The following is a 25,591-nucleotide window of genomic DNA, read 5'->3' on the forward strand; positions in this document are numbered from 1 at the left end:
GGAGTGGCCGTTTGTGGCTACAAGGTTTCTTTTTGGCTGATGGAACTGCTTTGGAATTAGGTAGTGGTAATGGTTGCACAACTTTGTAAATATACTAAAACCCACAAAATTGCACATTTTCAAAAGTGTGAATTTTATGGTATGTGAATTATAGTTTACTTTCTTTTGTAATTCCAGGACTGACCCAAAAACATATTTGCTAAAAAACAAAACAAAACAAAACCCGCAAGTACTCAAAACCCATGCCTGTTTGCTTGTCAGGCTCTGTAAGTAGAAATAATAAACAATAGCCTGGCCCCAAACATAAGCCCTAACCCCAAAGCACCTTCCTTCTGTACAGTGCCTCGAGCTGTGGAACCCAGCTTATGTCCTGGGACCATCAACCCTACAGATAAATATCATACCGGTCCTCCAGTTTTAAACTATGGAAGATACACCCACCAGTAAATTAAGCAAAATCAGCCCTTCATCCCATTTGGTTCTAAATAGATGACTATTGATGTAACTAAATTATAATGCATGTCTGCTCCCCAGAGTGGTTTAGTTCCTTATGTCTTCCACCTTATTAATTTCAATGATTACTGTCACCACTATTCACTCACAGTCCTAGAAATCTGAATTTGAATGAAACTGTCCCACTTCCCTGTCAGCTACTTTAGGATAGGCATGCCATCTCTTTTTTTGTTTTTTGAGGTATGGGTGGTTTACAATATTATATTAGTTTCAAGTGCACAACACAGTGAATCAAAATTTTATAGATTATACTCCATTTATAGTTATTATGAAGTATTAGCTATATTCCCTGTTGTACAATGTATCTTTATTTATTTTATAAATAGTAGTTTGTACCTCTTAATCCCCTACCCAGACATCACATTTTATAAGTCTCTTTATTTTCTGTACCTGCAGTTAGCAGGTGTCTGCTGAAGCGATGAAGGGATGTGTATATCCATTCATGTAACATCAGTAAGAGTCTAGCATGTGCCAAGTATTAGTTCAGGTGCTTCGGGCAAAGCTCACTGCTCTTGTGGATCTTACTTTCTAGTGAAGAGATATACACAATAAACAAATAATAGTATGACCGAGATTACAGAGAAAATAAAGCAAAGAAAATGAGTATAAGAGATACTGTAAAAGGAGGAAGGTAATCAAGAAAGACCTCAGTGATAAAGAGCATTTAAGCAAAAAGCTAAGGAGATTGGGGAGCAGAAATCTGGAGCAAGAGCACTCCGTGCAGAAGGAAGAGCAAGTGCAAAAGTTCTCACGCAACAGCATGCTCAGAATACTTGAGAAAGAGCAAAGAGGCCGCTGTAGCTGCAACAGAGTGAGCAAGGGCAATGTAGGAGGAGATGAGGTCTTGAAGGGAATGGGACCACCACATTCAGCCACATAGGCTATGCACCGCACAGTTTCAGGATTGTGCAGTGAGATGTCCCTTGTTGGGGGAAAGGAGTGATACAGGTGTCCATTTTTGTTAATACCCTGAGTAGCACAGGAAACTGAGGACTTGAACAGAGACATCGCATGATCTGACTTAGTTTTTAGAAGACTGTCCTGGTTCCTGTGTGTAGAACAAACTTGGCAGGGGTGGATGCAGCAAGAGCAGAAGCAGGGAGACCAGTTAGGAGGTCTTTGCAGTAATCCAGAGCAGGAAGTAGAGGGTGAGGTGGTAAGAGTGTTATAGTGATGAAAGCAGGGTCCTAAAGAGAGACATGAACACCAGTGTATCACAGCAGCATTATTTATGACAGCTGAAAGATGGAAGCAACCCAAATGTCCATCAACAGATAAATAAATAAAAGTGTGATATATATAATGGAATATTGTACATGTGCGTGCATGCTAAGTCTCTTCAGTCATGTCCAACTCTTTGCAACCCTATGGACTGTAGCCCGCCAGGCTCCTCTGTCCATGGGATTCTCCAGGCAGAAATACTGGAGTGGGTTGCCATGTCCTCCTCCAGGGGATCTTCCCAACTAAAGGATCAAATCTGAGTCTCTTACGCCTCCTGCACTGGAGGTGGGTTCTTTTCCACTAGCACTGCCTGGGAAGCCCCATAATGAAATATTATTCATCCTTAAAAGGAAGGAAGTTCTGATACATTGTACAGCATAGATGTACCTTGAAGATATTATGCTAAGTGAAATAAGCCAGTCACAAATACTGTATGATTCCACTTATGAGATTTGTAGAGTAAGTCAAATTCATAGAAACAGAAAGTACAATGGTGGTCATTATCTTCATTTTAAATCTTGGTAGCCCCTAACACAGTAGGCCCTAATTAAATATTTTTTTAATTTATAAATTGAACCTTGTCTTTCTTTCCTCCTATATGCCTAGCCAGAATGAAAGGCAATGTACCAAGTTTGGAAAGACTAGGGAAAAGTCAAATTATGCACATAATAAATGAATCCCCCAGAACAGGAAAAGAAAATCTCTAAAATTACAGCCAAGTGAAGCCTGAAACAACTTGAGGGGCTCAAGCTAAGCCTTTCCCAGAGGTATCTGTGCTTAGCCATTGTGAAAACTAGGGACACTTCCAACTTCTCTGCTTAGATGATTTAAATGCCAAGACCTGTCGGATCTTGAATACTAAAGTTAAAACAATTATAATACTTTCTTTAATTGCTCTTTTAAAATCACTCTTTTCAATAATACCATAGACTACAAATCTATGAGAGTTTGATTTTGTCCTTCTTTCTGGATATAAACAATTAATGAAATGGTTCTTAATCAGAATTCAACCAAAGCAATTCGTTTTTTACTTGAACAACTTTCAATTCACCAGTATTTAGTGTGAAAATATGCTAATACAGAATTAAAAACAACAACAACAACTCCCCCTTCACTGAAATCCCACCAGTGTCAAAATATTCTGACTCTGTTACATACCCACACATACCCTATCAGTGCTGAATGAACCACATTGAATTGAAATCAGAGTTACTCTAAAGCTGGAAGGAGCTTTTGGGTCATTCTCACCTGGGCCTGAGCCTGAGAAGTGAATGAGGTCACAGTTGTGTGATGGAACAAACCCTTTATTGGATTCTTGATCTGATTGAAGCCCAGAAGTTATAAGTAGCACCACTTAGAAGTAGGTAAATATCCAGATTTTATAGGAATCTATGAACAGTCCTTTTTTTTTAAGTCTATCATCTCAGTGAAAGATTGAAGGTAGTTTTTTAAAGTAATGGTTATTTTGAGCCATGAGGATGATTTCACAGAACCTTTCAACTGCCTAAATTGTCAAGCCTCTCCAGAGTTCCCAGCTCTGTGGTAGGTTTCTAGATTTTGAGCACATGTAGTTGAGTTATTTAGAAACAACAGTTTTCCAGAGAATGAGATAAAAACTTCGGAAAACTAACTCTAACCAAACATTAGAGACTTTTTCTTCATGGTTTAATAGTATGTGATAGTCTACTATTCTTAAGTCAGAACTCTATATTAAAAAGAGAAAAAGATCAACAATAAAAGGGGGAAACCCTACCAACCCAGTTTCTGGTCCACAGGTCCTGATGTTTAAGCTATGCAAAAGTAGAAAGGAGGGACTAGAAAGACCATAGTGGTTGAGAGGCCATTCACGGGGGTCTAGGGTAGCAAACAGTATTATATTCCTCACCTATTCTTACGTTTAATAAAGACCAGTGGGTTCATAAGAACTGATTGGGCAGGGCTGGACCAGAAGGAACCTCTGGGAAAAGCTACTTACTACCAGGTAGCTATCCAAGACACAAACAATTAACAAATTGCAAATGCTATAATGTCTTGAGATGAAAAATAAATGTTGTCTTTAAATAATTTTTTCTAAATATTTCCAGGATGCTTTACCACTTATTTTTATATAGGATCAGAATAATGCTAATATATTCAGGGGGCTTCCCTAACAGCACAGATGGTAAAGAATCCACCTGCAGTGCAGGAGACCCCAGTGTGATTCCTGGGTCAGGAAGATCCACTGGAGAAGGGATAGGCTACCCACTCCAGTATTCTTGGGCTTCCCTTGTGGCTCAGCTGGTGAAGAATCTGCCTGCAATGTGGAAGACCTGGGTTCAGTCCCTAGGTTGGGAAGATCCCTTGGAGAAGGGAATGGCTACCCACTCCAGTATTCTGGCCTGGAGAATTCCATGGACTGTATAGTCCATGGGGTCACAGAGTCGGACACAACTGAATGACTTTCACTTCACTATAAAGAAGGAGCAATGGCAAGAAATTTTGCTTAGAGACTTCGGGATACTAAAGGGACCCATCCACATGGCCTTCCAACTCCCAACATGCACATATCTCTAACTTGCATTTGCACATATTATCATTCTTTGAGGCCCAGGACTTCAAACTCCAGGTCCTGAGCTGGGAAAGTTGTAAAAGTATATGAAGAAATTAATCTGTGATTTGATCCTTAATGGTATCTTCTGAATTCCAGATAGAGTTACTGGCCACATGGCAGTTTCTGAAATTAAAGCAAAATTTAAACTGAATCCTTTAACAAAAGTACCCAACTTCCACAGTAGGAGGTAAGTTATGAATTTATTAAGGTGATCTATATATTAAGATAAAGAATTATTATGATGAATATATTAAATACATAAAGGCTATAATGAAACAAGTGAGAAACCTCCTCAGGGATCCATTCTGTGATAGTTAATTATAAAACAAGACATCTGAATTGAAGAAATATATTTTTTTATGAAAAAAATATATATATGTCCTTTGACTAGAGAAACAAAGAGGGAGAATTCCTTAGTGGTCCAGTGGTTAGGACTTGGTGCTCTCACTGCTGAGGGCCCCAGTTCGATCTCTGATCAGGGAGATCCCACAGTTGGGTGGTTCAGCAAAAAAGAAGAGAAACAAAGAGTTCTCCCAAACAAGAGGCTATTTTTGTGTGCCAGGACAGAATACTCCAGAGGGCTAGAGGTTGTCAGCTACACATTAAGACGTATTAAGTATCAGTTTAAAGGAGAACGAATTTAGAGGATAATAAACTCCTAAGCGTCTGAATACAGAAAAAGTATGTAGCTCAAAAATGGCCAGTAAAATGAAATCTGGTAAATTAACTCTGACTAACCTTGGGCTAAAGTTGGGATGGGGACTTCCCTGATGATCCACTGGTTAAGACTCCAAGGGGGTTCGATCTCTGATCAGGAAACTAAGATCCCAAATGCCAAGTGGCTCAAAATATAAAAATAAAGTGAAATTTAAAAAATAAAATTGGGAAGGGAGGTTTGCCTGTGACATTAACAATACCTTTTTCTCAATCTGATAACTACAAATTCCAATAAACAGAAACCACTAATGACTGAAAGTAAAAACCTGGTGCAAATTTTATCAGATCATAAGTCAAGAAGCCTCTCTCCTTTCTCACAATTATCCATTTTCCTTGTCATTTTGAGAGTATTTCTCCTAATGTCCTTAACCTTTGCTACAGGAATGTATTACTAACTTTCTTTATTGGGACATGGGTAAGACAACCTGTGTGTGTGTATGCGTGCACACACGCACACGCACACGCACACACACACACACACACACCCATTTGTGAACAACTCTTTGTGACCCCATGAACTGTTGTCTGGCTGTCCATGGAATTTTCCAGGCAATAATACTGGAGTAGTTGCTATTTCCTTCTCCAGGTTATCTTCCCAACTCAGGGATTGAAACCGAGTCTCCTGCATTGGCAGCCAGGTTCTTTACCAGCTGAAGCACCAGGGAAACCCCCAAGACCTTAGAGCAGCCAGATCCCTTGATCTCATTGTTCCTTTACCCTTCGTTGCAAACTGCCTTTTGAAGTGGTGACTTCCTTGTCACTGAAAGTAGTCAAGCAAAGATTAGATAATATCACATGTAGAGGGAATTCCTACATGAAATGAGAAGCTATACTGGGTTCATTCCAAATCTAAAGTTTTTTGAACCTTTGAAACACTGTAAAATAAAATAATTTTTTAAGTTAAAAAAAAAACAAACACATTTCTCACCTATGATTCAAGAAGGTTTGGAATTCTGCCAAGAGTATGTTTTCTAAAATGTAACTAATAAAGACTTCATGGAACCATTCAACTTCAGCTTCTTCAGCATTACTGGTTGGGGCATAGACTTGGATTACCTTGATATTGAATGGCTTACCTTGGAAAGGAACAGAGATCATTCTGTCGTTTTTGAGATTGCCTCCAAGTACTGCATTTCAGACTCTTTTGTTGACTATGATGGCTACTCCATTTCTTCTAAGGGATTCCTGCCCACAGTAGTAGATATAATGATCTATACGTCATTTGGCCTTGGAATACAGAATGAAGCAGGCCAAAGGCTAATAGAGTTTTGCCAAGAGAACACACTGGTCATAGCAAACACCCTCTTTTGACAGCACAAGAGAAGACTCTACACATGGACATCACCAGATGATCAACACCAAAATCAGATTGATTATATTCTTTGCAGCCAAAGATGGAGAAGCTCTATACAGTCAGCAGAAACAAGACCAGGAACTGACTGTGGCTCAGATCATGAGCTCCTTAACGCCAAATTCAGACGGAAATTGAAGAAAGTGGAGAAAACCACTAGACCATTCAGGTGTGACATAAATCAAATCCCTATGACTATACAGTGGAAGTGAGAAATAGATTTGAGGGACTAGATCTGATAGATAGAGTGCCTGATGAACTATGGACGGAGGTTCATGACATTGTAAAGGAGACAGGGATCAAGACCATCCCCATGGAAAAGAAATGCAAAAAAGCAAAATGGCTGTCTGAGGAGGCCTTACACATAGCTGTGAAAAGAAGAGAAGCGAAAAGCAAAGGAGAAAAGGAAAGATATGCCCATTTGAATGCAGAGTTTCAAATAATAGCAAGGAGAGATAAGAAAGCCTTCCTCACCGATCAATGCAAAGAAACAGAGGAAAACAATAGAATGGGAAAGACTAGAGATCTCTTCAAGAAAATTAGATTTACCAAGGGAACATTTCATGCAAAGATGGGCTCAATAAAGGACAGAAATGGTATGGATCTAACAGAAGCAGAAGATATTAAGAAGAGGTAGCAAGAATACACAGAAGAACTGTGCAAAAAAGATCTTCATGACCCAGATAATCACAATGGTGTGATCACTCACCTAGAGCCAGAAATCCTGGAATGTGAAGTCAAGTGGGCCTTAGGAAGTATCACTACAAACAAAGCTAGTGGAGGTGGTGGAATTCCAGTTGAGCTATTTCAAATCCTGAAAGATGGTGCTGTGAAAGTGCTGCACTCAATATGCCAGCAAATTTGGAAAACTCAGCAGTGGCCACAGGACTGGAAAAGGTCAGTTTTCATTCCAACCCCAAAGAAAGGCAATGCCAAAGAATACTCAAACTACCGCACAATTGCACTCATCTCACACGCTAGTAAAGTAATGCTCAAAATTCTCCAAGCCAGGCTTCAGCAATACGTGAACCGTGAACTTCCAGATGTTCAAGCTGGTTTTAGAAAAGGCAGAGGAACCAGAGATCAAATCACCAATATCTGCTGGATCATCGAAAAAGCAAGAGAGTTCCAGAAAAACATCTATTTCTGCTTTACTGACTATGCCAAAGCCGCTGACTGTGTGGATCACAATAAACTGTGGAAAACTCTGAAAGAGATGGGAATACCAGACCACTGACCTGCCTCTTGAGAAACCTATATGCAGGTCAGGAAGCAACAGTTAGAACTGGACATGGAACAACAGACTGGTTCCAAATAGGAAAAGGAGTACGTCAAGGCTGTATATTGTCACCCTGCTTATTTAACTTATATGCAGAGTACATCATGAGAAACGCTGGGCTAGATGAAGCACAAGCTGGAATCAAGATTGGCAGGAAAAATATCAATAACATCAGATATGCAGATGACACTACCCTTATGGCAGAAAGTGAAGAACTAAAGAGCCCCTTGCTGAAAGTGAAGGAGGAGAGTGAAAAAGTTGGCTTAAAGCTCAACATTCAGAAAACGAAGATCATGGCATCCGGCCCCATCACTTCATGGGAAATAGATGGGGAAACAGTGGAAACAGTGTCTGACACTATTTCGGAGGGCTCCAAAATCACTACAGATGGTGACTTAAGCCATGAAATTAAAAGATGCTTGCTCCTTGGAAGGAAAGTTATGACCAACCTAGATAGCATATTCAAAAGCAGAGAGATTACTTTGTCAACAAAGGTCCATCTCGCCAAGGCCATGGTTTTTCCAGTAGTCATGTATGGATGTGAGAGCTGGACTATAAAGAAATCTGATTGCCAAAGAATTTATACATTGAACTGTGGTGTTGGAGAAGACTCTTGAGAGTCCCTTGGACTGCAAAGAGATCCAACTAGTCCATCCTAATGGAAATCAGTCCTGGGTGTTCATTGGAAGAACTGATTATGAAGCTGAAACTAAATATTTTGGCCACTTGATGAGAAGAGCTGACTCATTTGAAAAGATCCTGATGTTGGGAAAGATTGAAGGCATGAGGAGAAGGGGATGACAGATGATGAGGTGGTTAGATGGCATCACAGACTCAATGGACACAAGTTTGGGTAAAGTCCAGGAGTTGGTGAGCAACAGGGAGGCCTGGCGTGCTGCGGTTCATGCGATTGCAAAAAGTCAGACAGACTGAGCAACTGAACTGAACTGAACTGAACTGAATAAAGACATGAGACGATTCTCTTGAGGAGGGCCTGACAACCCACTCCAGTGTTATTGCCTGGAAAATTTCAGGGACAGAGAAGCCTGGTGGCCCCCAGTCCATGGGGTCACAAAGAGTCAGACACAACTGAGTGATGGAGCGCAATAAGACTGCTTTGCCTGGCCTTCTACTTTCCTCTTGCTTCTTGAGAACTTCATATTTCTCCATCTCCTGCATCATTTATGTCATGTGAAAGTAATCTGTTTATATTTAGAATTATAAACAGTGAATATAAAATAACCTGAGTAAAGGTATCAAGTCAGTAATAAAAATCAAACACCAGAAGAAATCAATGTTAGTAAAAGCTGAGAAAATAAGACTAGATAAAATTCCATGTCAAAAATGTTGAGATTGGTGCATTTTGAGACCTTATCACCTTTTTTTCCAGGTCCCTCTTTAAAAATGAGCTGGTGAATTAACTAGATAATGTAGAGGAAACTAAATTCATTAACCATAATTTTTTAATCTAACTTCTATGTTTATATTTCTTCTAGTTTTACTTTTTAAATTTATTGTTGTAAAAGCACAAAAACTAAGAGATTACATATTTCTTAAAACCTTTAATTCTACTAGTATCAAAACTAAATGTTGGGAGGGGATATATGTATGCTTATGGTAGCTTCCCTGGTGGCTCAGACGGTAAAGCATCTCCTTACAATGTGGGAGACCCGGGTTTGATTCCTGGGTCGAGAAGATCCCCTGGAGAAGGAAATGGCAATCCACTCCAGCACTCTTGCCTGGAAAATTCCATGGATGGAGGAGCCTGATAGGCTACAGTCCATGGGGTCGCAAAGAGTCGAACACGACTGAGCGACTTCACTTTCACTTTCATGGTAGATTCACATAGTTGTTCAGCAGAAACTAACATAATGTTGTAAAGCAATTATCCGCCAATTAAAAATATATTTTTAAAAAATAGAAAAAAAATTTTTAAACCAGATGTATTTTAAATAAAATATATCCATAAAATTGTGTTTATTATAAATTTATTACTAAATTACCACATTATTAAAAATCCAGTTTTGCATAATATATTTTTATGTTCCTAAAATAATAATATATCACTGCAGATATATATAAAATAATCCCCAAAGTATTAATCTTCTCCTTATTTTCAGATTTTATTTTTTGAGGAAACAAAAGGTCATCCAGGGTTCCAAACTTTCCAGAACTGTTCTCTCTTGATGAGAGATGTTAATAGATAGATACAGCTGACATGAGGCACTGAGCAGCAAGGGGAGGTGGGAGAGCAGCAGAAATCAGTCTGCTGCTGTCTCCCCATATGCTGGTAAAAATACAGTTTGGCAAAGTTGTAAAATAAACAGGAAAGCAAAAGTTTTGCTATAAGTATATTCATCATAATAAGATTATTTAAACATTAAAAATTTGAAACAACTTATATTTCTAACAATAGTAATCGTGTAAGGCTTATATTCTTCAGCACTGGAGTCAAATAAACCTGGATTTGAATCCCGGGGCTTCCATTTATTATCTTTCTGACTCAGGACAAGTTATTTAATCCCTCTGAGCCTCAGTTTCCTCTTGTAAAATGGAAGAAATCAAAAATTTTAAGGGGTTAGGGTGATGGGCAAGTCTAGGGCAGACGAGGACCTCCATGACCAATGTCACTGCCCATCCTGTAGCTATTGGCAATTGACAGTAACAGGTCCCTTAGGTAGTGTGACTCGATATATTTTGATTCTTACAGCCACTCCAGTCAGCAAAAACTGATGAATGGAACTAATATTTGCTGGTTTCAATACACATCTCTTTCCTCAGGGATAAAGATTTACCAGGACTTCTGTCATGTCAATTACAGCACAAAGAAAGGAAGCTGAGCCCTTCACAAATGCGAGGTAATGAGAACCATGCTCTAATTAGTATGAAACAACTAATTAGTATAAACATCTAACTAGTGTAAACAACTATGAAACAAGTTGTTTCATAGGGGTATAGATGAACAGTTCTACAACTATTGTAAATGTATACATAGGTTGAATATGTAAGTGACTGAATGGTAGATGGTGGGATCCAGGTTTCTCTCTGTTTGGAGAGGTTTCAGATAAACAAGGGGAGATGGCTAAAGTGAAACAGTGGAACTGGAGTAGAATGAGATGTCAGTATAAATTCATGTTTAGGTTAATATGGATGCAGATGGCTAGATCAAGAAATAAGTAGAGATATGTGTATGTACATGGGTTAGTGTATGTGCATATACTTGCTAGCTCTGTTTGCTGAAAAGACAGAAGCACTGACAACCCCATAGCCACAAGCATACCTAGCACCCAGACCTTGGTTTCCAGTGTCAGTCTCTTGTCAAAGAACCAAAGTTCCTTGGACAAATGGCTGATTGGAGGGCTTGGACGGAGAATATACAAGATGAACATGGAATATCTTGCAGCGCCAGAAAGTTAGGAGATGCTCAAAATACAAAAGAACAGGAGCATGTCAAAGGGATACAGAAACCAACCTTAAAGAGCTCACAACAGCCAGAGCTGGAACAATTTGAACAAAAAAAAATGAATAATATTGGATTATAACTCAAAGCATAAAAAAAACAATTGATGTCCCTAATGACAAAATAAATGATTGAGTTTTTTAAATGAAGAAGATACCAATCTCTGTTACAAAAGAAATCCAAATGATATATTAATAGATACTACCTCTTCCAGGAGGTGGAACTTAATTCCCCATTCCCCTGGGCCCTCTGTCCCTTTAACCTGGACTACCCTTAGCGACTTGCTTCCAAAGAGTAGAATATGAAAAAGAAAAGAAAGAAATATACACTGGAAAAATCTGACAAACATTACCTCATCAGTGATAAGTCATGTTGATAGCCTTGACATAATGATGAGAACAGCACTTCACTTCTGTGGTTTCCCTTCCCCAAACCCATAATCTCAGGTTAACCGTGAGAAAAACAGCAGAAAAACCCAAATTGAAGGACTGCCACAAAGCACCTGAATAACACTCCTCATAAGTTGCAAGTGTCAGCAAAAAAAAAAAAGGAAAGACTGATAAACTGTTAGAGAGAAAAGGCCAAAAAAACCATGACAACTAAATGTAACAATGTAATATGGACAGGATCCTGGAACAGGAAAAGAGTGGAGGGAAGAACCAGTAAAACCCAAATAACGTGTGCCGTTTAGTTACTAGTACTATACCAATGTTGGCTTCGTGATGTGGCAAGTGTACCATAGCAATGTTAGATGTTAATGATACAGGAAGCTACAGGGATTCTCTGTGTTCTCTTTGCAACTACATCTGAAACCAATCTGAAATAAAACTGAAAATAAATTTTTAAACTTAACCCCACATAACATGACCTGTCTGACCTCTCCCACTCCTTTCCTCTTGCTCACTCTGCTCCAGCCACACTAGCATCCTTGCTGTTCCTGGAATGTGCTGGGCCCATTCCCCTAGGATCTTTGCTCCAGCTCTTCCCACTGCCTAGTCCTCTCTTCCCTTCCTCCAGATACCCACTCTCTCACCTTTCAAGTCTTTGCTCAAATCTTAACCTTTTAATACAAGCAACCTATCCTTCAGTCCCTAGAAATCCCAAACCCCCAACCCTGTGTTACTTTTTTTTTTCCATAGCACTTACCACCTTCTAACACGCTCTCTAACTTAACTATTTATTATATTTGTATAAGGGCAGAATCTTGATCTAGTGCACTAAGGTATCCTAGGCACTTAGACTAGCCCCTGGCACATAGAAGGCATGTAGTAAGTATTTGTTGATTAAGTTTCATGAATGCCTACTACATGCCAGAAATACTGGGAGGAAAAAAAAGAAACATGTCAGAGACAGTTCCAGCCCTTGAGAAGCCTGCCTTATATCAAAGGAGAAAGATGTTAATTTTTCACATAACTATAGGGCAGTAATTTCTATAGAATTAATCACTCTTGTACATAGAGGCACTAAAACTCAAATGCGATATGAAATCTTTTATTCTGGTGCCACTTAGGGACTACCTTGTTCTGGATTTACCCCTTCATTTACTAATTTGGGGCTTTCCTGGTGATTCAGATGGTATAAAGTCCACCAGCAAGGCTGGAGACCTGAGTTCAATCCCTGGGTTGGGACGATCCCCTCAAGAGGGCAGTGGCAACCCCCTCCAGTATTCTTGCCTGAGAATTCCATGGACAGAGAAGCCTGGAGGGCTATAGTCCATGGGGTCTCAAAGAGTTGAACAGGACTGAACAACTAACACTTTACTAATTTTAGAAAATATATACCTAATTTTGACTCCAGTTAATGCCTTGAGTTTTTCTTTGAAAAAACTTTGAGTCTGTACAGAACATTCAGACCTCACAGTTCCATGTAAGTCAGAAGTCAGATGGGCTCTCCTGGTTCCTCTTCGCTGGGGTCTTACAAGGCCAAAATGAAGGTGTTGGCCAGCCTGACCTTTTATTGGAGGCTCTGGAGGAGCATCTACTTAGCGGCTTGTTCGGGTTTTTGGCAGAATGCAATTCCTTGCAGTCACAGGCCTCAGGTCCCAACTTCCTTGCTGGCTCATACCCAGAAGTCTCTCTCGGTCCCTTAAGTCTACCTGAATTCCACATCACCTGCCCTCTCCATCCTCAAACCAGCAACAACCTGTCAAATCCAGCTGCTTTGAATCTCTCACTTCTGCCACATCTCTCTTGCTTCATAAGGGATCCATTCAAATAATCCAGGATAACCTACCTTAATTATATCTGCAAAATCCCTTCTGTCATGTAAAGTAATACATTCACAGGTTCCAGGAATTAGGGTGTGAAAATTTTTCAAAAGCCATTTTTGCTTTTCTACCAAGTAGTTTAATCTAGTTCAAATCTCATGGAAGGACACTGTTCTTTATAAGAAATGCCTATTAAGTACACAGATTTCTCTAAATGCGTTTTCAGAACATGACCTCCAATCAACAGTATTGTCTGTCCCAATTCCATTAGAATATGTGTTTATTCTTAAATAACTGTCCTAACTTAATTATATTTCCCCAGCTTTCCAAGATGCCTACAATTTCTTTAACAAGGATAAAACTGGCTGTATTGATTTACATGGAATGATGTGCACTTTAGCTAAGTTGGGAATGAATCTAATGAAGCACGATGTCTATAATGAATTAAGATGTGCTGATATTGATCGTGAGTACTTTGACTTGCCATTTTTTATAGAAGATTTTTATAAATACATTTTTCTCAATCTATATAAACATGAGAAGTAAGCCTCATTTATTTGCCAAAAGTACATATATGTGTTTCTCTTTAAAGTTATCAGTGAGGTATGTGTACAAGTTATGAAATTGAATTAAAGCTACAAAATGGGCTAGTTTTTGAAAAAGCCTGTGTGGAAACCAAAAGTGACTGTTGTATTTAATATCAAATTCAGATTACATGTCATAATATACATTTTGGAGACTACCTTGAAATAAAGAAAGACATTGACAATTTCAAAAATAACCTGTTACTGTTACTCAAAAACTGGACTCACCTCTTACTGGGTGTTGAGCCAAAAGACACAACCAAGCCTAACAGCAGAAGAAGGGAGGATTCATTACTTGAAATAAGTAAGGAGAACACTGAGGATATTTCCCAAAGCAATTTCTCCCCAACTGCAATACTGGAGAGGTTTTAAAGCTAAGGTTGCACACCTATTCATGGAGGGGCTTGAGCAAAGGAGAACGCAGCATAGAATTGGGGCAAAGGTCAAACAGAGCCCAGGCTCTAGTTGATGGAGGTCATGATGGTCAGCAAAGGTCAGCATCTACCATCCTGAGGCTCTAGGTAGTCTGGTGGTTTAGAGCTTGAGGGGGTTTGGATCCTGCAAAACAGCTCAAGAATGTGCTTCGGGCTAATCTTTACCTTAGAAACTGAACTGGGAGTCTTTACAACTGATATATCATCTCCTGGTAATACCTGTTTGATTTTACATTCTTCATTCCTTTAAAATAATTAACTATGTAACTCAGCTGGTAAAGAATTGCCTGCAATGCAGGAGACTTGGGTTCGATCCCTGGGTTGGGAAGAACCCCTGGAGAATGGAAAGGCTACCCACTCCAGTATTCTGACCTGGAGAATTCCATGGACTGAATGGTCCATGGAGTCACAAAGAATCAGACATGACTGAGTGACTTTCACTCACTTCACTCAGTTCAGTTCAGTAGCTCAGTCGTGTCCAACTCTTTGCAACTCCATGAATTGCAGCACGCCAGGCCTCCCTGTCCATCACCAACTCCCGGAGTTCACTCAGACTCACGTCCATCGAGTCAGTGATGCCATCCAGCCATCTCATCCTCTGTCATCCCCTTCTCCTCCTGCAATCCCTCCCAGCATCAGTCTTTTCCAATGAGTCAGCTCTATGCATCAGGTGGCCAAAGTACTGGAGTTTCAGCTTTTGCATCATTCCTTCCAAAGAATACCCAGGACTGATCTCCTTTAGAATGAACTGATTGGATCTCCTTGCAGTCCAAGGGACTCTCAAGAGTCTTCTCCAACACCACAGTTCAAAAGCATCAATTCTTCAGTGCTCAGCCTTCTTCACAGTCCAACTCTCACATCCATACATGACCACTGGAAAAACCATAGCCTTGACTAGACAGACCTTTGTTGGCAAAGTAATGTCTCTGCTTTTCAATATGCTGTCTAGGTTGCTCATAACTTTTCTTCCAAGGAGTAAGCGTCTTTTAATTTCATGGCTGCAGTCATCATCTGCAGTGATTTTGGAGCCCCCAAAAATAGTCTGACACTGTTTCTACTGTTTCCCCATCTATTTCCCATGAAGTGATGGGACTGGATGCCATGATCTTTGTTTTCTGAATGTTGAGCTTTAAGCCAACTTTTTCACTCTCCACTTTCACTTTCATCAAGGGACTTTTTAGTTCCTCTTCTTTTACAAGGACAAGCACTGTGACCAGATTTAGATGACAAAATGGCTTAGGCCTAAAGTGACTTCTCTTATATCAAGATAGTTAGGTTTAGTTTTCTTCTTCCCAGAATCCTCTACCATATCTGCCTGCATTACCAAGGTTATCCAAGCCCTTTGTTTCTGTTTGAATCATAATGGTACAAATCTTCCTTCATCACTAGAGCCACCTATATTGAATTTAATGCCACAGCACTTTTATTGGTATTTTTTAAAGCATGTAAGTAGTCTTTTCTTTGAATACTAGTGATTAGTAGCCCAAGCTGGTATGTTGTGTGGAATAAGTATTCAGCACAATACCTTTTCCCACCACACCCCACTCACTGCCAGTGTCCCAGTCAAGCAGCAGCACCCTTCATGGGAGTCAGTCACCATTTAATTAAAGTGTCACTTGTTTCTACTAACTCTGCCCAAAGTTTTATCCTTTCATTAAAACACACTCTAATAGCACTTGTTATCCTTTAATTTTAGAAGAAAGGGGTATAATTCAGGGATAGCCTAATAATAAAATATAGAGGTGGATGTGAAATGGGAAGGTGACTATAGCCTTGTTCTGAACCTTGGATCTCTGTTGCAGAGGATGGGAAGGTGAACTTCTCAGACTTTTTAAAGGTGCTAACAGATAAGAACCGCTTCCTTAAGGCTGTGGGTGAGTATATTGCTAAATAGATGGCAGTGGGGTAGTTGCAATTTACTGCATAGTAAATATTGTTCCTTTAGACCTCCAATCAGGCAGGTATAGTCTGGGATGTGATTTACTTTTGTACTGCTTCTCTTAAAACAAATTTTGCCAAGGAAATGGATACAGTTTTAGAATTTTAACTTAAATCCATCAAGTCCTTCTGCAGGAGACACTGCTTTTTAGACTTAAGTGAGAACAGTCAGGCAGTGGTGCAGAAAATGTTGGTCACCTTTTATATTTATATACCACTCCAGTATTCTTGCCTGGAGAATTCCATGGACAGAGGAGCCTGGAAAGCTATGGTCCGTGGACTTGCAGAGATGGACACGACTGAGCAACCAACACTTTATATTACTTTATTAATTCTTTACCAAATGCATGTGCTACTTTGGGAGGTACTACTCTTACAAAAGAAAAATGGATACGTATAGCACTCTAAATGTTTGGTGCTTCCCCAGTGGCTCAGGCAGTAAAGAATCTGCCTGCAATGCAGGAGACCTGGGTTCAATCCCTGAGTTGGGAAGACCCCCTGGAGGAGGAAATGGCAACCCACTCCAGTATTCTTGCCTGGAGAATTCCATGGGCAAAGGAGCCTGGTGGGCTACAGTCCGTGGGCTAAGCGACCAACACTTTCATTTCATATATTTTTAGAAAAATGCTGTCTCTCTCATGCATATTTGGGTATAGATAATTCACCATTCCTGAAAAAATCTTCCTCACCCCAATAAACCTCTGCCCTCACTGTGAGAGCAGGAGAGTCTGCTGGAGGTTCCGGAACATGTTCTCACACAAGGTTTAACAACTTGGAGATACACTCAATTTATTGCTATTAGTTCTCTAATGGTTTGTTTATGAGTTTAACAAGCTGCCTTGGAAAATCTGACCTTATTCATATCATGTTTTCCAGATAAATACATTCCAAATTCCAAATACTATATACAGTTTTTAAAAAGACATCCTTTCATAAGCTATGAACTGTCTTAGTATAAACAGAAGTTACCATTTCAAGTATCGCTATAGTAACAAGGGTTTGCCTGCACACCAGAGTTATGTTTATCAACAGTTCCTTTTCGTAGATGAACAGAATAGTCCTTAACATATAATTCATGTTTATGTTAAATGTATTACTACATTTACTTAGAAGTCACTGAACTAAAAGTATTTCATTTTAAATCCCATGATTATTTTGTCTGTTCAGTAATCAAAATGACCTTCCTGCCAAACAGAACAGACTTTGAATGTTTGTTTATAATTCTTTAGCTTTTGACTTGGTTTTAATATTGTATATACAGTAAAATGACTGTCACTTTAACACTTTTTATGATCATTTTTTTTCCAGAAGGCATTTTGAATCTTTTTTTTTCCCTCCATAGTTCCAGAAAAGGGGACCTGTTTAGATCTAGCTGGCAACCCAGGGATCCTGTTGTTTGAAATCCTATCAAAGCTTATAGAGACTTCAGCCTTACCCAAAAAGGCAATATCGGAAATAGTAAGGTAGGTGGCAAAGGAACAAAAATGACCTCAGCAACACTTAGAAGGATTTTACAAGGCAACTGCCTCTCCCTGACATCCTAACATCTCCACAGATCTGCCCCCAAACAAGGAGAAGGTGTACAGGGAGCTAGCTACTCATGGGCCGCAACATGAGACCTCATAGCGCTGCCTAGTTCTGAAACTGCAAGGCTGATTCAGACCATCTCAGGACCCCACTGAGAGCCTATGATAGCCCAGAAAGTTCAGCTTCGGAAGTTCCCTGGTGGCCTGGTGGTTAAGATTCCAGGATTTCAGTGTGGTGACCCAGGTTCAATCCCTGATAAGGGAACTGAGATCCTGCAAGCCCAGCAACATGACCAAAAAAATAAAAGTTCAGCTTCTCCTACTCTGGGCTAGAAAACTGCAGGGGAATAAGACTGTTCTAGAATGATTTGGGGTGAGCTTGGAAACTGAGTTTGAATATAAGATACTCCCATTCACACTGGATCTCTCAGGAGCTCTGAAAAAGTCCTTTGGGACAAAGGGCAGCAATTTCATACCTCCCAAAGTAGTGTTTGGACTGCAGCAGAGCCAAAATTAGACTTTAGAATAGGATAAGGAAACATTCTCACACCCAAATGTGTTTATTCCAGCAAATGTCATTGAAGATACATTTCCTCAATATAGTTCTATCATGGTATTGCAAAAATTAAATGTTGCCATTATCAGTCTTTTCAAAGCATTCTACTTTGAAAAGCATTATTCTTTCAAAGCATTCTACTATCCCACTTCAAGAGATTTTAAAATACAGAATACCACCAACAATGTAAAATATCCTCTGCTCCTCAACAGGTAATCTCTTTATATTGTCCCACACCTCGATCAGATGTAGAACAGAGGGTATGCAACATTCTACACTTCTTTCCAAGTCAAATACATTTGTTAAATCCCTGATATTGGTACACAAATGTATCACATTCTTAACCTCTCAGCCTCAGTTTCCTCATCTGTAGAATGAGAATAATAATACCTATAACACAATTATAGGACAATTGTAAGGACATCTGGTAATGCAGGTACAGTGCTTAGCAAACATAAGACCTCAATGAATGTTAACTATTATCAGTATGAGTTATGTATACGGGCTTCCCTGGTGGCCCAGAAGGTAAAGAGTCTACCTGCAGTGCAGAAGACCTGAGTTTGATACCTGGGTTGGGAAAATCCCCTGGAGAATGCAATGGCTACCCACTCCAGTATTCTTGCCTGAATTCCATGGACAGTTGCAAGAGTCAGACATGACTATGTGATTAACACTTTCACTTTCTTTTTTTTTTTTTTTTTTACTTTATTTTACTTTACAATACTGTATTGGTTTTGCCATACATTGACATGAATCCACCATGGGTGTACATGCATTCCCAAACATGAACCCCCCTCCCACCTCCTTCCCCATAACATCTCTCTGGGTCATCCCTGTGCACCAGCCCCAAGCATGCTGTATCCTGCATCGGACATAGACTTCTGAATGGGAGAAAATAATAGCAAATGAAGCAACTGACAAACAACTAATCTCAAAAATATACAAGCAACTTATGCAGCTCAATTCCAGAAAAACACTTTCACTTTCAACTATGTATATAAGCATAGAACATATCTATTTTAATCCTCATATACAAGGCAACAAAGATCCCACATGCTGCAACTAAGACCCAGCACAGCCAAATTGAAAAAAAAGAAGAAAAGAAACAAGATAGTAAGGAATCGAGAAACCAAGGTCACAGAGAAATTCAACAACATAGGTTTTATAACAGTATTAAATACTAAAGTGAGGCCAGGTAAAATGAGGACTGAATGGATGGAATTAGCTTTGGTAGTTTAAGAAATCATAAGTGTGTGGCGGATTCATGTCAATGTATGGCAAAACCAATACAGTATTATAAAGCAAAATAAAGTAAAAATAAAAATTTAAAATAAAAAAAAAGTGAACTACATAGTCTCCAAAAAAAAAAAAAAGAAATCATAAGTGAACTTCAGTTCCAAAAGGATGATGGGAAGAAAGCCAAGTTTTAGGGGTTAAAAAATAGCAGTCATGTTAAATATACTAGAATAAGTGCATGTTTTAACTTTTTCTCCCTTCTAATATTACACTAAAATAATAGTAAAAGCATTTTAGAGGTCATAGAAACAGGAATAAGAGCTGAAAAATGATATCAACATAATTGGAAGCTGGACAGGAAATGAATGACTGTTTACCGGCTAGTGAGATCAGAAGAAGCTGAAACTTGAATGGCTTCAGTAGAGATCAAGAAGCAAGCCAGTTTTCACTGAAGAACACTTGAAACACTCAGGAATTGAGACACTCAGTTCAGTTCAGTTCAGTTCAGTCACTCAGTCGTGTCCGACTGTTTGCGACCCCATGAATCACAGCACGCCAGGCTTCCCTGTCCATCACCAACTCCTGGAGTTCACTCAGACTCACGTCCATCGAGTCAGTGATGCCATCCAGCCATCTCATCCTCTCTCGTCCCCTTCTCCTCCTGCCCCCAATCCCTCCCAGCGTCAGAGTCTTTTCCAATAAGTCAACTCTTCGCATGAGGTGGCCAAAGTATTGGAGTTTCAGCTTCAGCATCAGTGCCTGATGAACTATGGAGGGAGGTTCGTGACATTGTACAAGAGACAGGGAACCAGACCATCCCCTTGGAAAAGAAATGCAAAAAAGCAAAATGGCTGTCAGAGGAGGGCCTTACAAAGAGCTGTGAAAAGAAGAGAAGCAAAAAGCTAAGGAGAAAAGGAAAGATATAAGCATCTGAATGCCGAGTTCCAAAGAATAGCAAGGAGAGATAAGAAAGCCTTCCTCAGCAATCAATGCAAAGAAACAGAGGAAAGTAACAGAATGGGAAAGACTAGAGATCACTTCAAGAAAATTAGATTTACCAAGGGAACATTTCATGCAAAGATGGGCTCAATAAAGCAGAGGTGTAGGGAGCCCAAAATACAAATACTAGTTAAAAGTAGCATTGAGAAGCAGGTTGACCCTTAGATTCCTCTCTCTAACCCCACACAACCAAGTGACTGCTTGGCAGTTAACTCTCTGAAGAGGTTGTACCAGAGATTGGGCTCAGGGAGATCAGACATAACTGAGGATGAGGGTATCAGTGAAAACAGGGTTACATGAAATTCCACTTACTGAATGGTGAGACTCTACCAGCCACCTTCCCCTTCCCTAAACCCCACTAACAGCTAGACTTTTATACTAGATAAAATATTAGAGGACCCCTCTCCAGAGAAATTGACTAGACAACCACAGAAAGAAAAAACCCAGACAACCACAATTAAAAGACCCTTAATGAAACAATGCTCCAACCAATTACCTGACAGTAAATTTCCTACTCAATAAGATCCACCACACCAATGAATGAGTATTGTGGCCTTAAAGAGTATTTATTCTCACTCTTAAGTATGAATAGACATCCAAAGATCAAGAGATAGTTAAGGAAAACCTGTGTTAGTGAAGAAAGATTGAAACAGGAAAAAAGGAAGGAAGGGAAGAAGGGAAGGAGGGAAGAAAAGAAACAGTTGTAAACATAACCTCGTACGCAGCTGATATTGGTCACAGCCACTATGGAAGATAATATTCAGGTTCCTTAAGAAACTAAAACTGGAGCTACCATATGACCCAGCAATCCCACTCCTGGGCATATATCAGAGAAAAACCTGGTCTGAAAGGATATATCCAACATTCATTGCAGCACTGTATACATGGATGCAACCAAAATGTCCACTGACAGCTGAATGGGTAGAGAAGATGTGGTACATACATACAGTGGAATGTTACTCAGCCGTTAAAAAGAATGGAACAATGACATTTGCAGCAACGTGGATAAACTTGGAGATTATCATACTAAGTAAGCCAGGCAGAGAAAGACAAATATGACATGATAACACTTATAGGTGGAATCTTTTTAAAATGACACAAATGAACTTATTTACAGAACAGAAACAGACTCACAAACTTAGAGAATGAGCTTATGGTTTCTGGGGGGAGGAACAGGGGAAAGGAACAGTTAGGTAATTTGGGATGGACATGTACACACTGCTACATTTTAAATGGATAACCAACAAGGACCTACTGTATAGCACATAGAACTCTGTCCAATGTTATGTGGCAGCCTGGATGGGAGGGGAGTTTGGAGGAGAATGAATATGTGTGTATGTATGAGTGAGTGCCTTCACTCTTCACCTGAAACTATCACAACATTTTTGCTAATCAGCTATACCCCACTGCAAAATAAAAAGTTTAAAATAGTAACCAACAAGGACTTACAGGGAACTCTGCTCACTCTGTAATATCCTAAATGAGTAAATAATATGAAAAAGAATAGATATATGTATAGGGATAACTAAACCACTCTGTGGTATACTTGTAACTAACACAACATTGTTAAGCAACTATACTCCAATATAAAATACATTTTAAAAAAAAAGGTTAGGGAAGGAAGTATCTGATTACAAACCAGACTCCAATCAGAACACGATCAGCACATCTCCTACCCAACCACTGCTGCAGCTCCAATATTGAGAACGAGTTCTTTCCCTCTTCCTGAGAGGAAAAGAAAGATTGCTCGTCACCATCCCAGGGAGAAGTGAAGCCTCCTGATGCTGTAGTAGAAAGAAACCTGTGAAGTAATGAGAAGCAAGGTCCTATATCTTGTTCTCTGGGACATTCCTCCACTCAGCACACTGTGAGATCTTCCACTTTGGTACTGAAGCCCCCCACTGCAGCAAATCAGTGAGAAACACGTTTTTACATCTAAGCAGTGAGCGACCAGATCCCTACCTCAGCTGCTAAGAGGAGTCTTTGTCTCAGCAGCAAGAAGGAATCTGACCTGTCACTGATATTCCAAACATACCTTTGGGAATGTTTGTGCTGTGAATTAGAGACCTTTTATCATATGTAGCCTGTGGCACATAAAGAATTTATAACCTAAAATGCACAGTAACATATCTCCTAAATGCATTCATACACATGACTGCATGTACACGTACACATGCATGCGTGCGCACGCACTCACACACACACACAGATTGTAAAGAATTACAGCAGTGATTTACTGTGGACATCTGTGGATAATAAGATTACTGGTAACATTTTCTTTATACTTTTCTAACTCTTCCAGATTCTCTGCAATGAGAATTTCTTTCAATTTAAAAAATGTTGCATTTTAAAACCCAACATAAAATTACTATATTATACACCTGTAGCATATGATATTGTATAGAAGCTGCACTTCAATTTTAAAAAACAAACCACAAAATAATATAATAGTAGGCATGACTAATGTTTATAGTCAAGTTGATACCACTTAAGGGTTTGTCAGAGATCAAAATTGCTAGGTGTTTTTCTAGACAAGACTGGGAAGTCTTGGAGCAGAGGAAGGAAGCCAGAGCCCAGGGACTGCATATATAAAGTAATCAAATGGTCTGTGGAAAATGTCAGTAGATATTCTATAAATGTCACATAAATGATATTAAATGACTATACAACTTAAACATATTCAGCATATATAACTTGCAAATTGACTTCTTTTTCTTTCTGTCCAACAGTCAGGCACTTTTTAACCATCTCTAAATTATCTTTATTTCCTAGCTATTTCCGAAGAAAATTCCAGGAAACCACCTCAGGAATGGTGTGGAGCCCTGATACTACGGGTTATGGAAAAAGAAGATTTAAGCCAGACATATGCACACCTCCAAGCTCAAGCACAGCTGCTTTCGCTAATGCTGCTCGGATTGCAATAATGAAAGAAAAGGATTTATTTAAATTTCTCGACGAGCTCAAGAGTAAGAGTCATTTGTCCTCTCCCCACCATTGTAAAAGATGTGTGTGTATATTACTGGTCAGAAATAAATACTAGATGCCAAGTGCTTTAAGAGTAGGGCCACAGCGTATTCTGAGTGACTGGTCTGTCACACAGATATCAGTTGAAACAAATGTGCATTTTACCTGAATCCCTAGACACCTGGATACAGCTGAAAGTCTGTGGATGGGTGGGGTGGTGGGAGCAGGAGAATGAAGAAGGGGTGGCAGGGCCACTGAGGAGATGAATAGGCAAAGGGCAAATTAGGCATCGCAGTTATGTCTTCTACGGGAATTTCTTCTTACATTTTTTCGTTTTTATATTTTCAGAATGCAATCCTCCTTCAGATAGCCCATATTCAAAAATACCCATCTTTCCACTGTTTCCTAATGTGGATGGAGTGGTAATGGGAAAGCCATTCAAAGACATACAGAAATTAGAAATGCTGAAGAGAAAGGAACCTCTGAATTTCTTTGAGAACTATTTTTTCCATAAAAAAGACTGGAAAACACAGGTGAGATTCGGATTATGTCATATCAGTTCAATATTTAGGTTTTTTAAGTTCTAACTTAACAGAACTAGTAATGTGCTTATTAATGACAAATATTTTCAGTCATGATATTTCAAACCAGACTCCATAGCCATGTTCCTAAATTTAAAATCCAGGTGTAAAAGGCTTCCCTCATAGCTCAGTGGTAAAGAATCCACCTGCCAATGCAGAAGACGCTTGTTTGATCCCTGGGTCAAGAAGATCCCCTGTAAAAGGAAATGGCAACCCATTCCAGTATTCTTGCCTGGGAAATCCCATGGACAGTGAAGCCTGGCAGGCTATAGACTATGGGATCACAAGAATTGGACATGACTTAGCAACTAAACAACAACAATAAATATTTCATTTAATTTGAACAAATCATTAAAATTGCTGAAAAATGTATAGTACTATAATTCTAATCTAGTCTATTATAACATCTAATCTAATGTACTATAAATGTTGATTAGAAACCAAGGAATGAAACTTTCAAGTTTCAGGGACTTCCCTAGCAGTCCAGTGGTTAAGACAACATGCTTCTGCTGCAAAGGTCATGGGTTCAGTCCCTGGTTGGGGAACTAAGATTCTGCATGTTGTGTGGCACAGTTAAAAAATCAAAAATAATTTTTAAATTCTACATGGCAAAAAAGTCACATTTGCAACTCATAATACAAAGAGCTATCGATTTCTCTAATACATCAGAGAGCTTCAAAGTGATTAGAAAAAACTAACCTATATAAAAATGAGCAAAAGATATGAGCGGACAGTTCTCAGAAACATAAAAAGGTACTCAGTCTCACTCTTCATAAAAGATCCAAATTAACACTACCCTGAGACGTTATCTTTCCATGTTTGATTGCCCAAGACCAAAAAGCTGGAAAACACACGGGACATAAGACATAAGAGAGATAAAAGAGAAAAGCATACACATTTCATTAAATTTTACGTATACCTGGGAAAATGAAAACCCAAAGAAGCAATTAGAATTAAACATTTATATACTGAAATAAAAAAAGAAGTACTGGTTTGGAGAGTATCAGACAATAAGAAATAAAATACTACACCATGCTAACATGGAAGATGAGGAGGGTGGTGCTCAGAATGAAAGCTAAGTTCTTTTTATTGTTTGGGGAGAGGCTTATGATATTGATTAAATCTATAATTTGTTGCATTAATTGTAAATATTAAAAACATGAAGATAATCAGTAAAACCTAAAATGAATATTGCCAAACCATAGAGGAATAAAAAAATAAGAAAAAAGGGAACATGGGAAAATAGAAAGTACGAAACAAAATAGGCAGAAAAATCCAAATATATCAGTATCACAAGAAATGATTAAAGACACCAGTTTAAAAAAAATAATAAGGGGAAGGGAGGGAGAAAGGAAGAAAGAATTATTTTCAAGTTTAAAAGAAAGGGTGCTGATTTTTTAAGTAGTTTTAAGATATATATCTTTTTACCTAAATTA

The 25,591-nt window shown here is 39.1% G+C and overlaps 1 protein-coding gene across 1 annotated transcript in view; it reads left to right on the plus strand.

Moving 5' to 3' along the window:
• The window catches only part of EFCAB3 (EF-hand calcium binding domain 3), a 30,443-nt gene continuing 7,919 nt past the window's right edge, over positions 3,068-25,591 (plus strand). Inside the window, exons 1-8 of the mRNA XM_005693969.1 lie at positions 3,068-3,276; positions 4,421-4,511; positions 10,453-10,529; positions 13,660-13,803; positions 16,158-16,229; positions 17,636-17,756; positions 23,383-23,576; positions 23,923-24,107. Of these exons, the coding sequence (XP_005694026.1) occupies positions 4,438-4,511; positions 10,453-10,529; positions 13,660-13,803; positions 16,158-16,229; positions 17,636-17,756; positions 23,383-23,576; positions 23,923-24,107 (867 nt within the window). The 5' untranslated portion in view covers positions 3,068-3,276; positions 4,421-4,437. The remainder of the gene's footprint in view (positions 3,277-4,420; positions 4,512-10,452; positions 10,530-13,659; positions 13,804-16,157; positions 16,230-17,635; positions 17,757-23,382; positions 23,577-23,922; positions 24,108-25,591) is intronic.

This window comes from Capra hircus, chromosome 19, assembly GCF_001704415.2.
Source record: "Capra hircus breed San Clemente chromosome 19, ASM170441v1, whole genome shotgun sequence".
In the NCBI taxonomy this organism is placed as follows: domain Eukaryota; kingdom Metazoa; phylum Chordata; class Mammalia; order Artiodactyla; family Bovidae; genus Capra; species Capra hircus.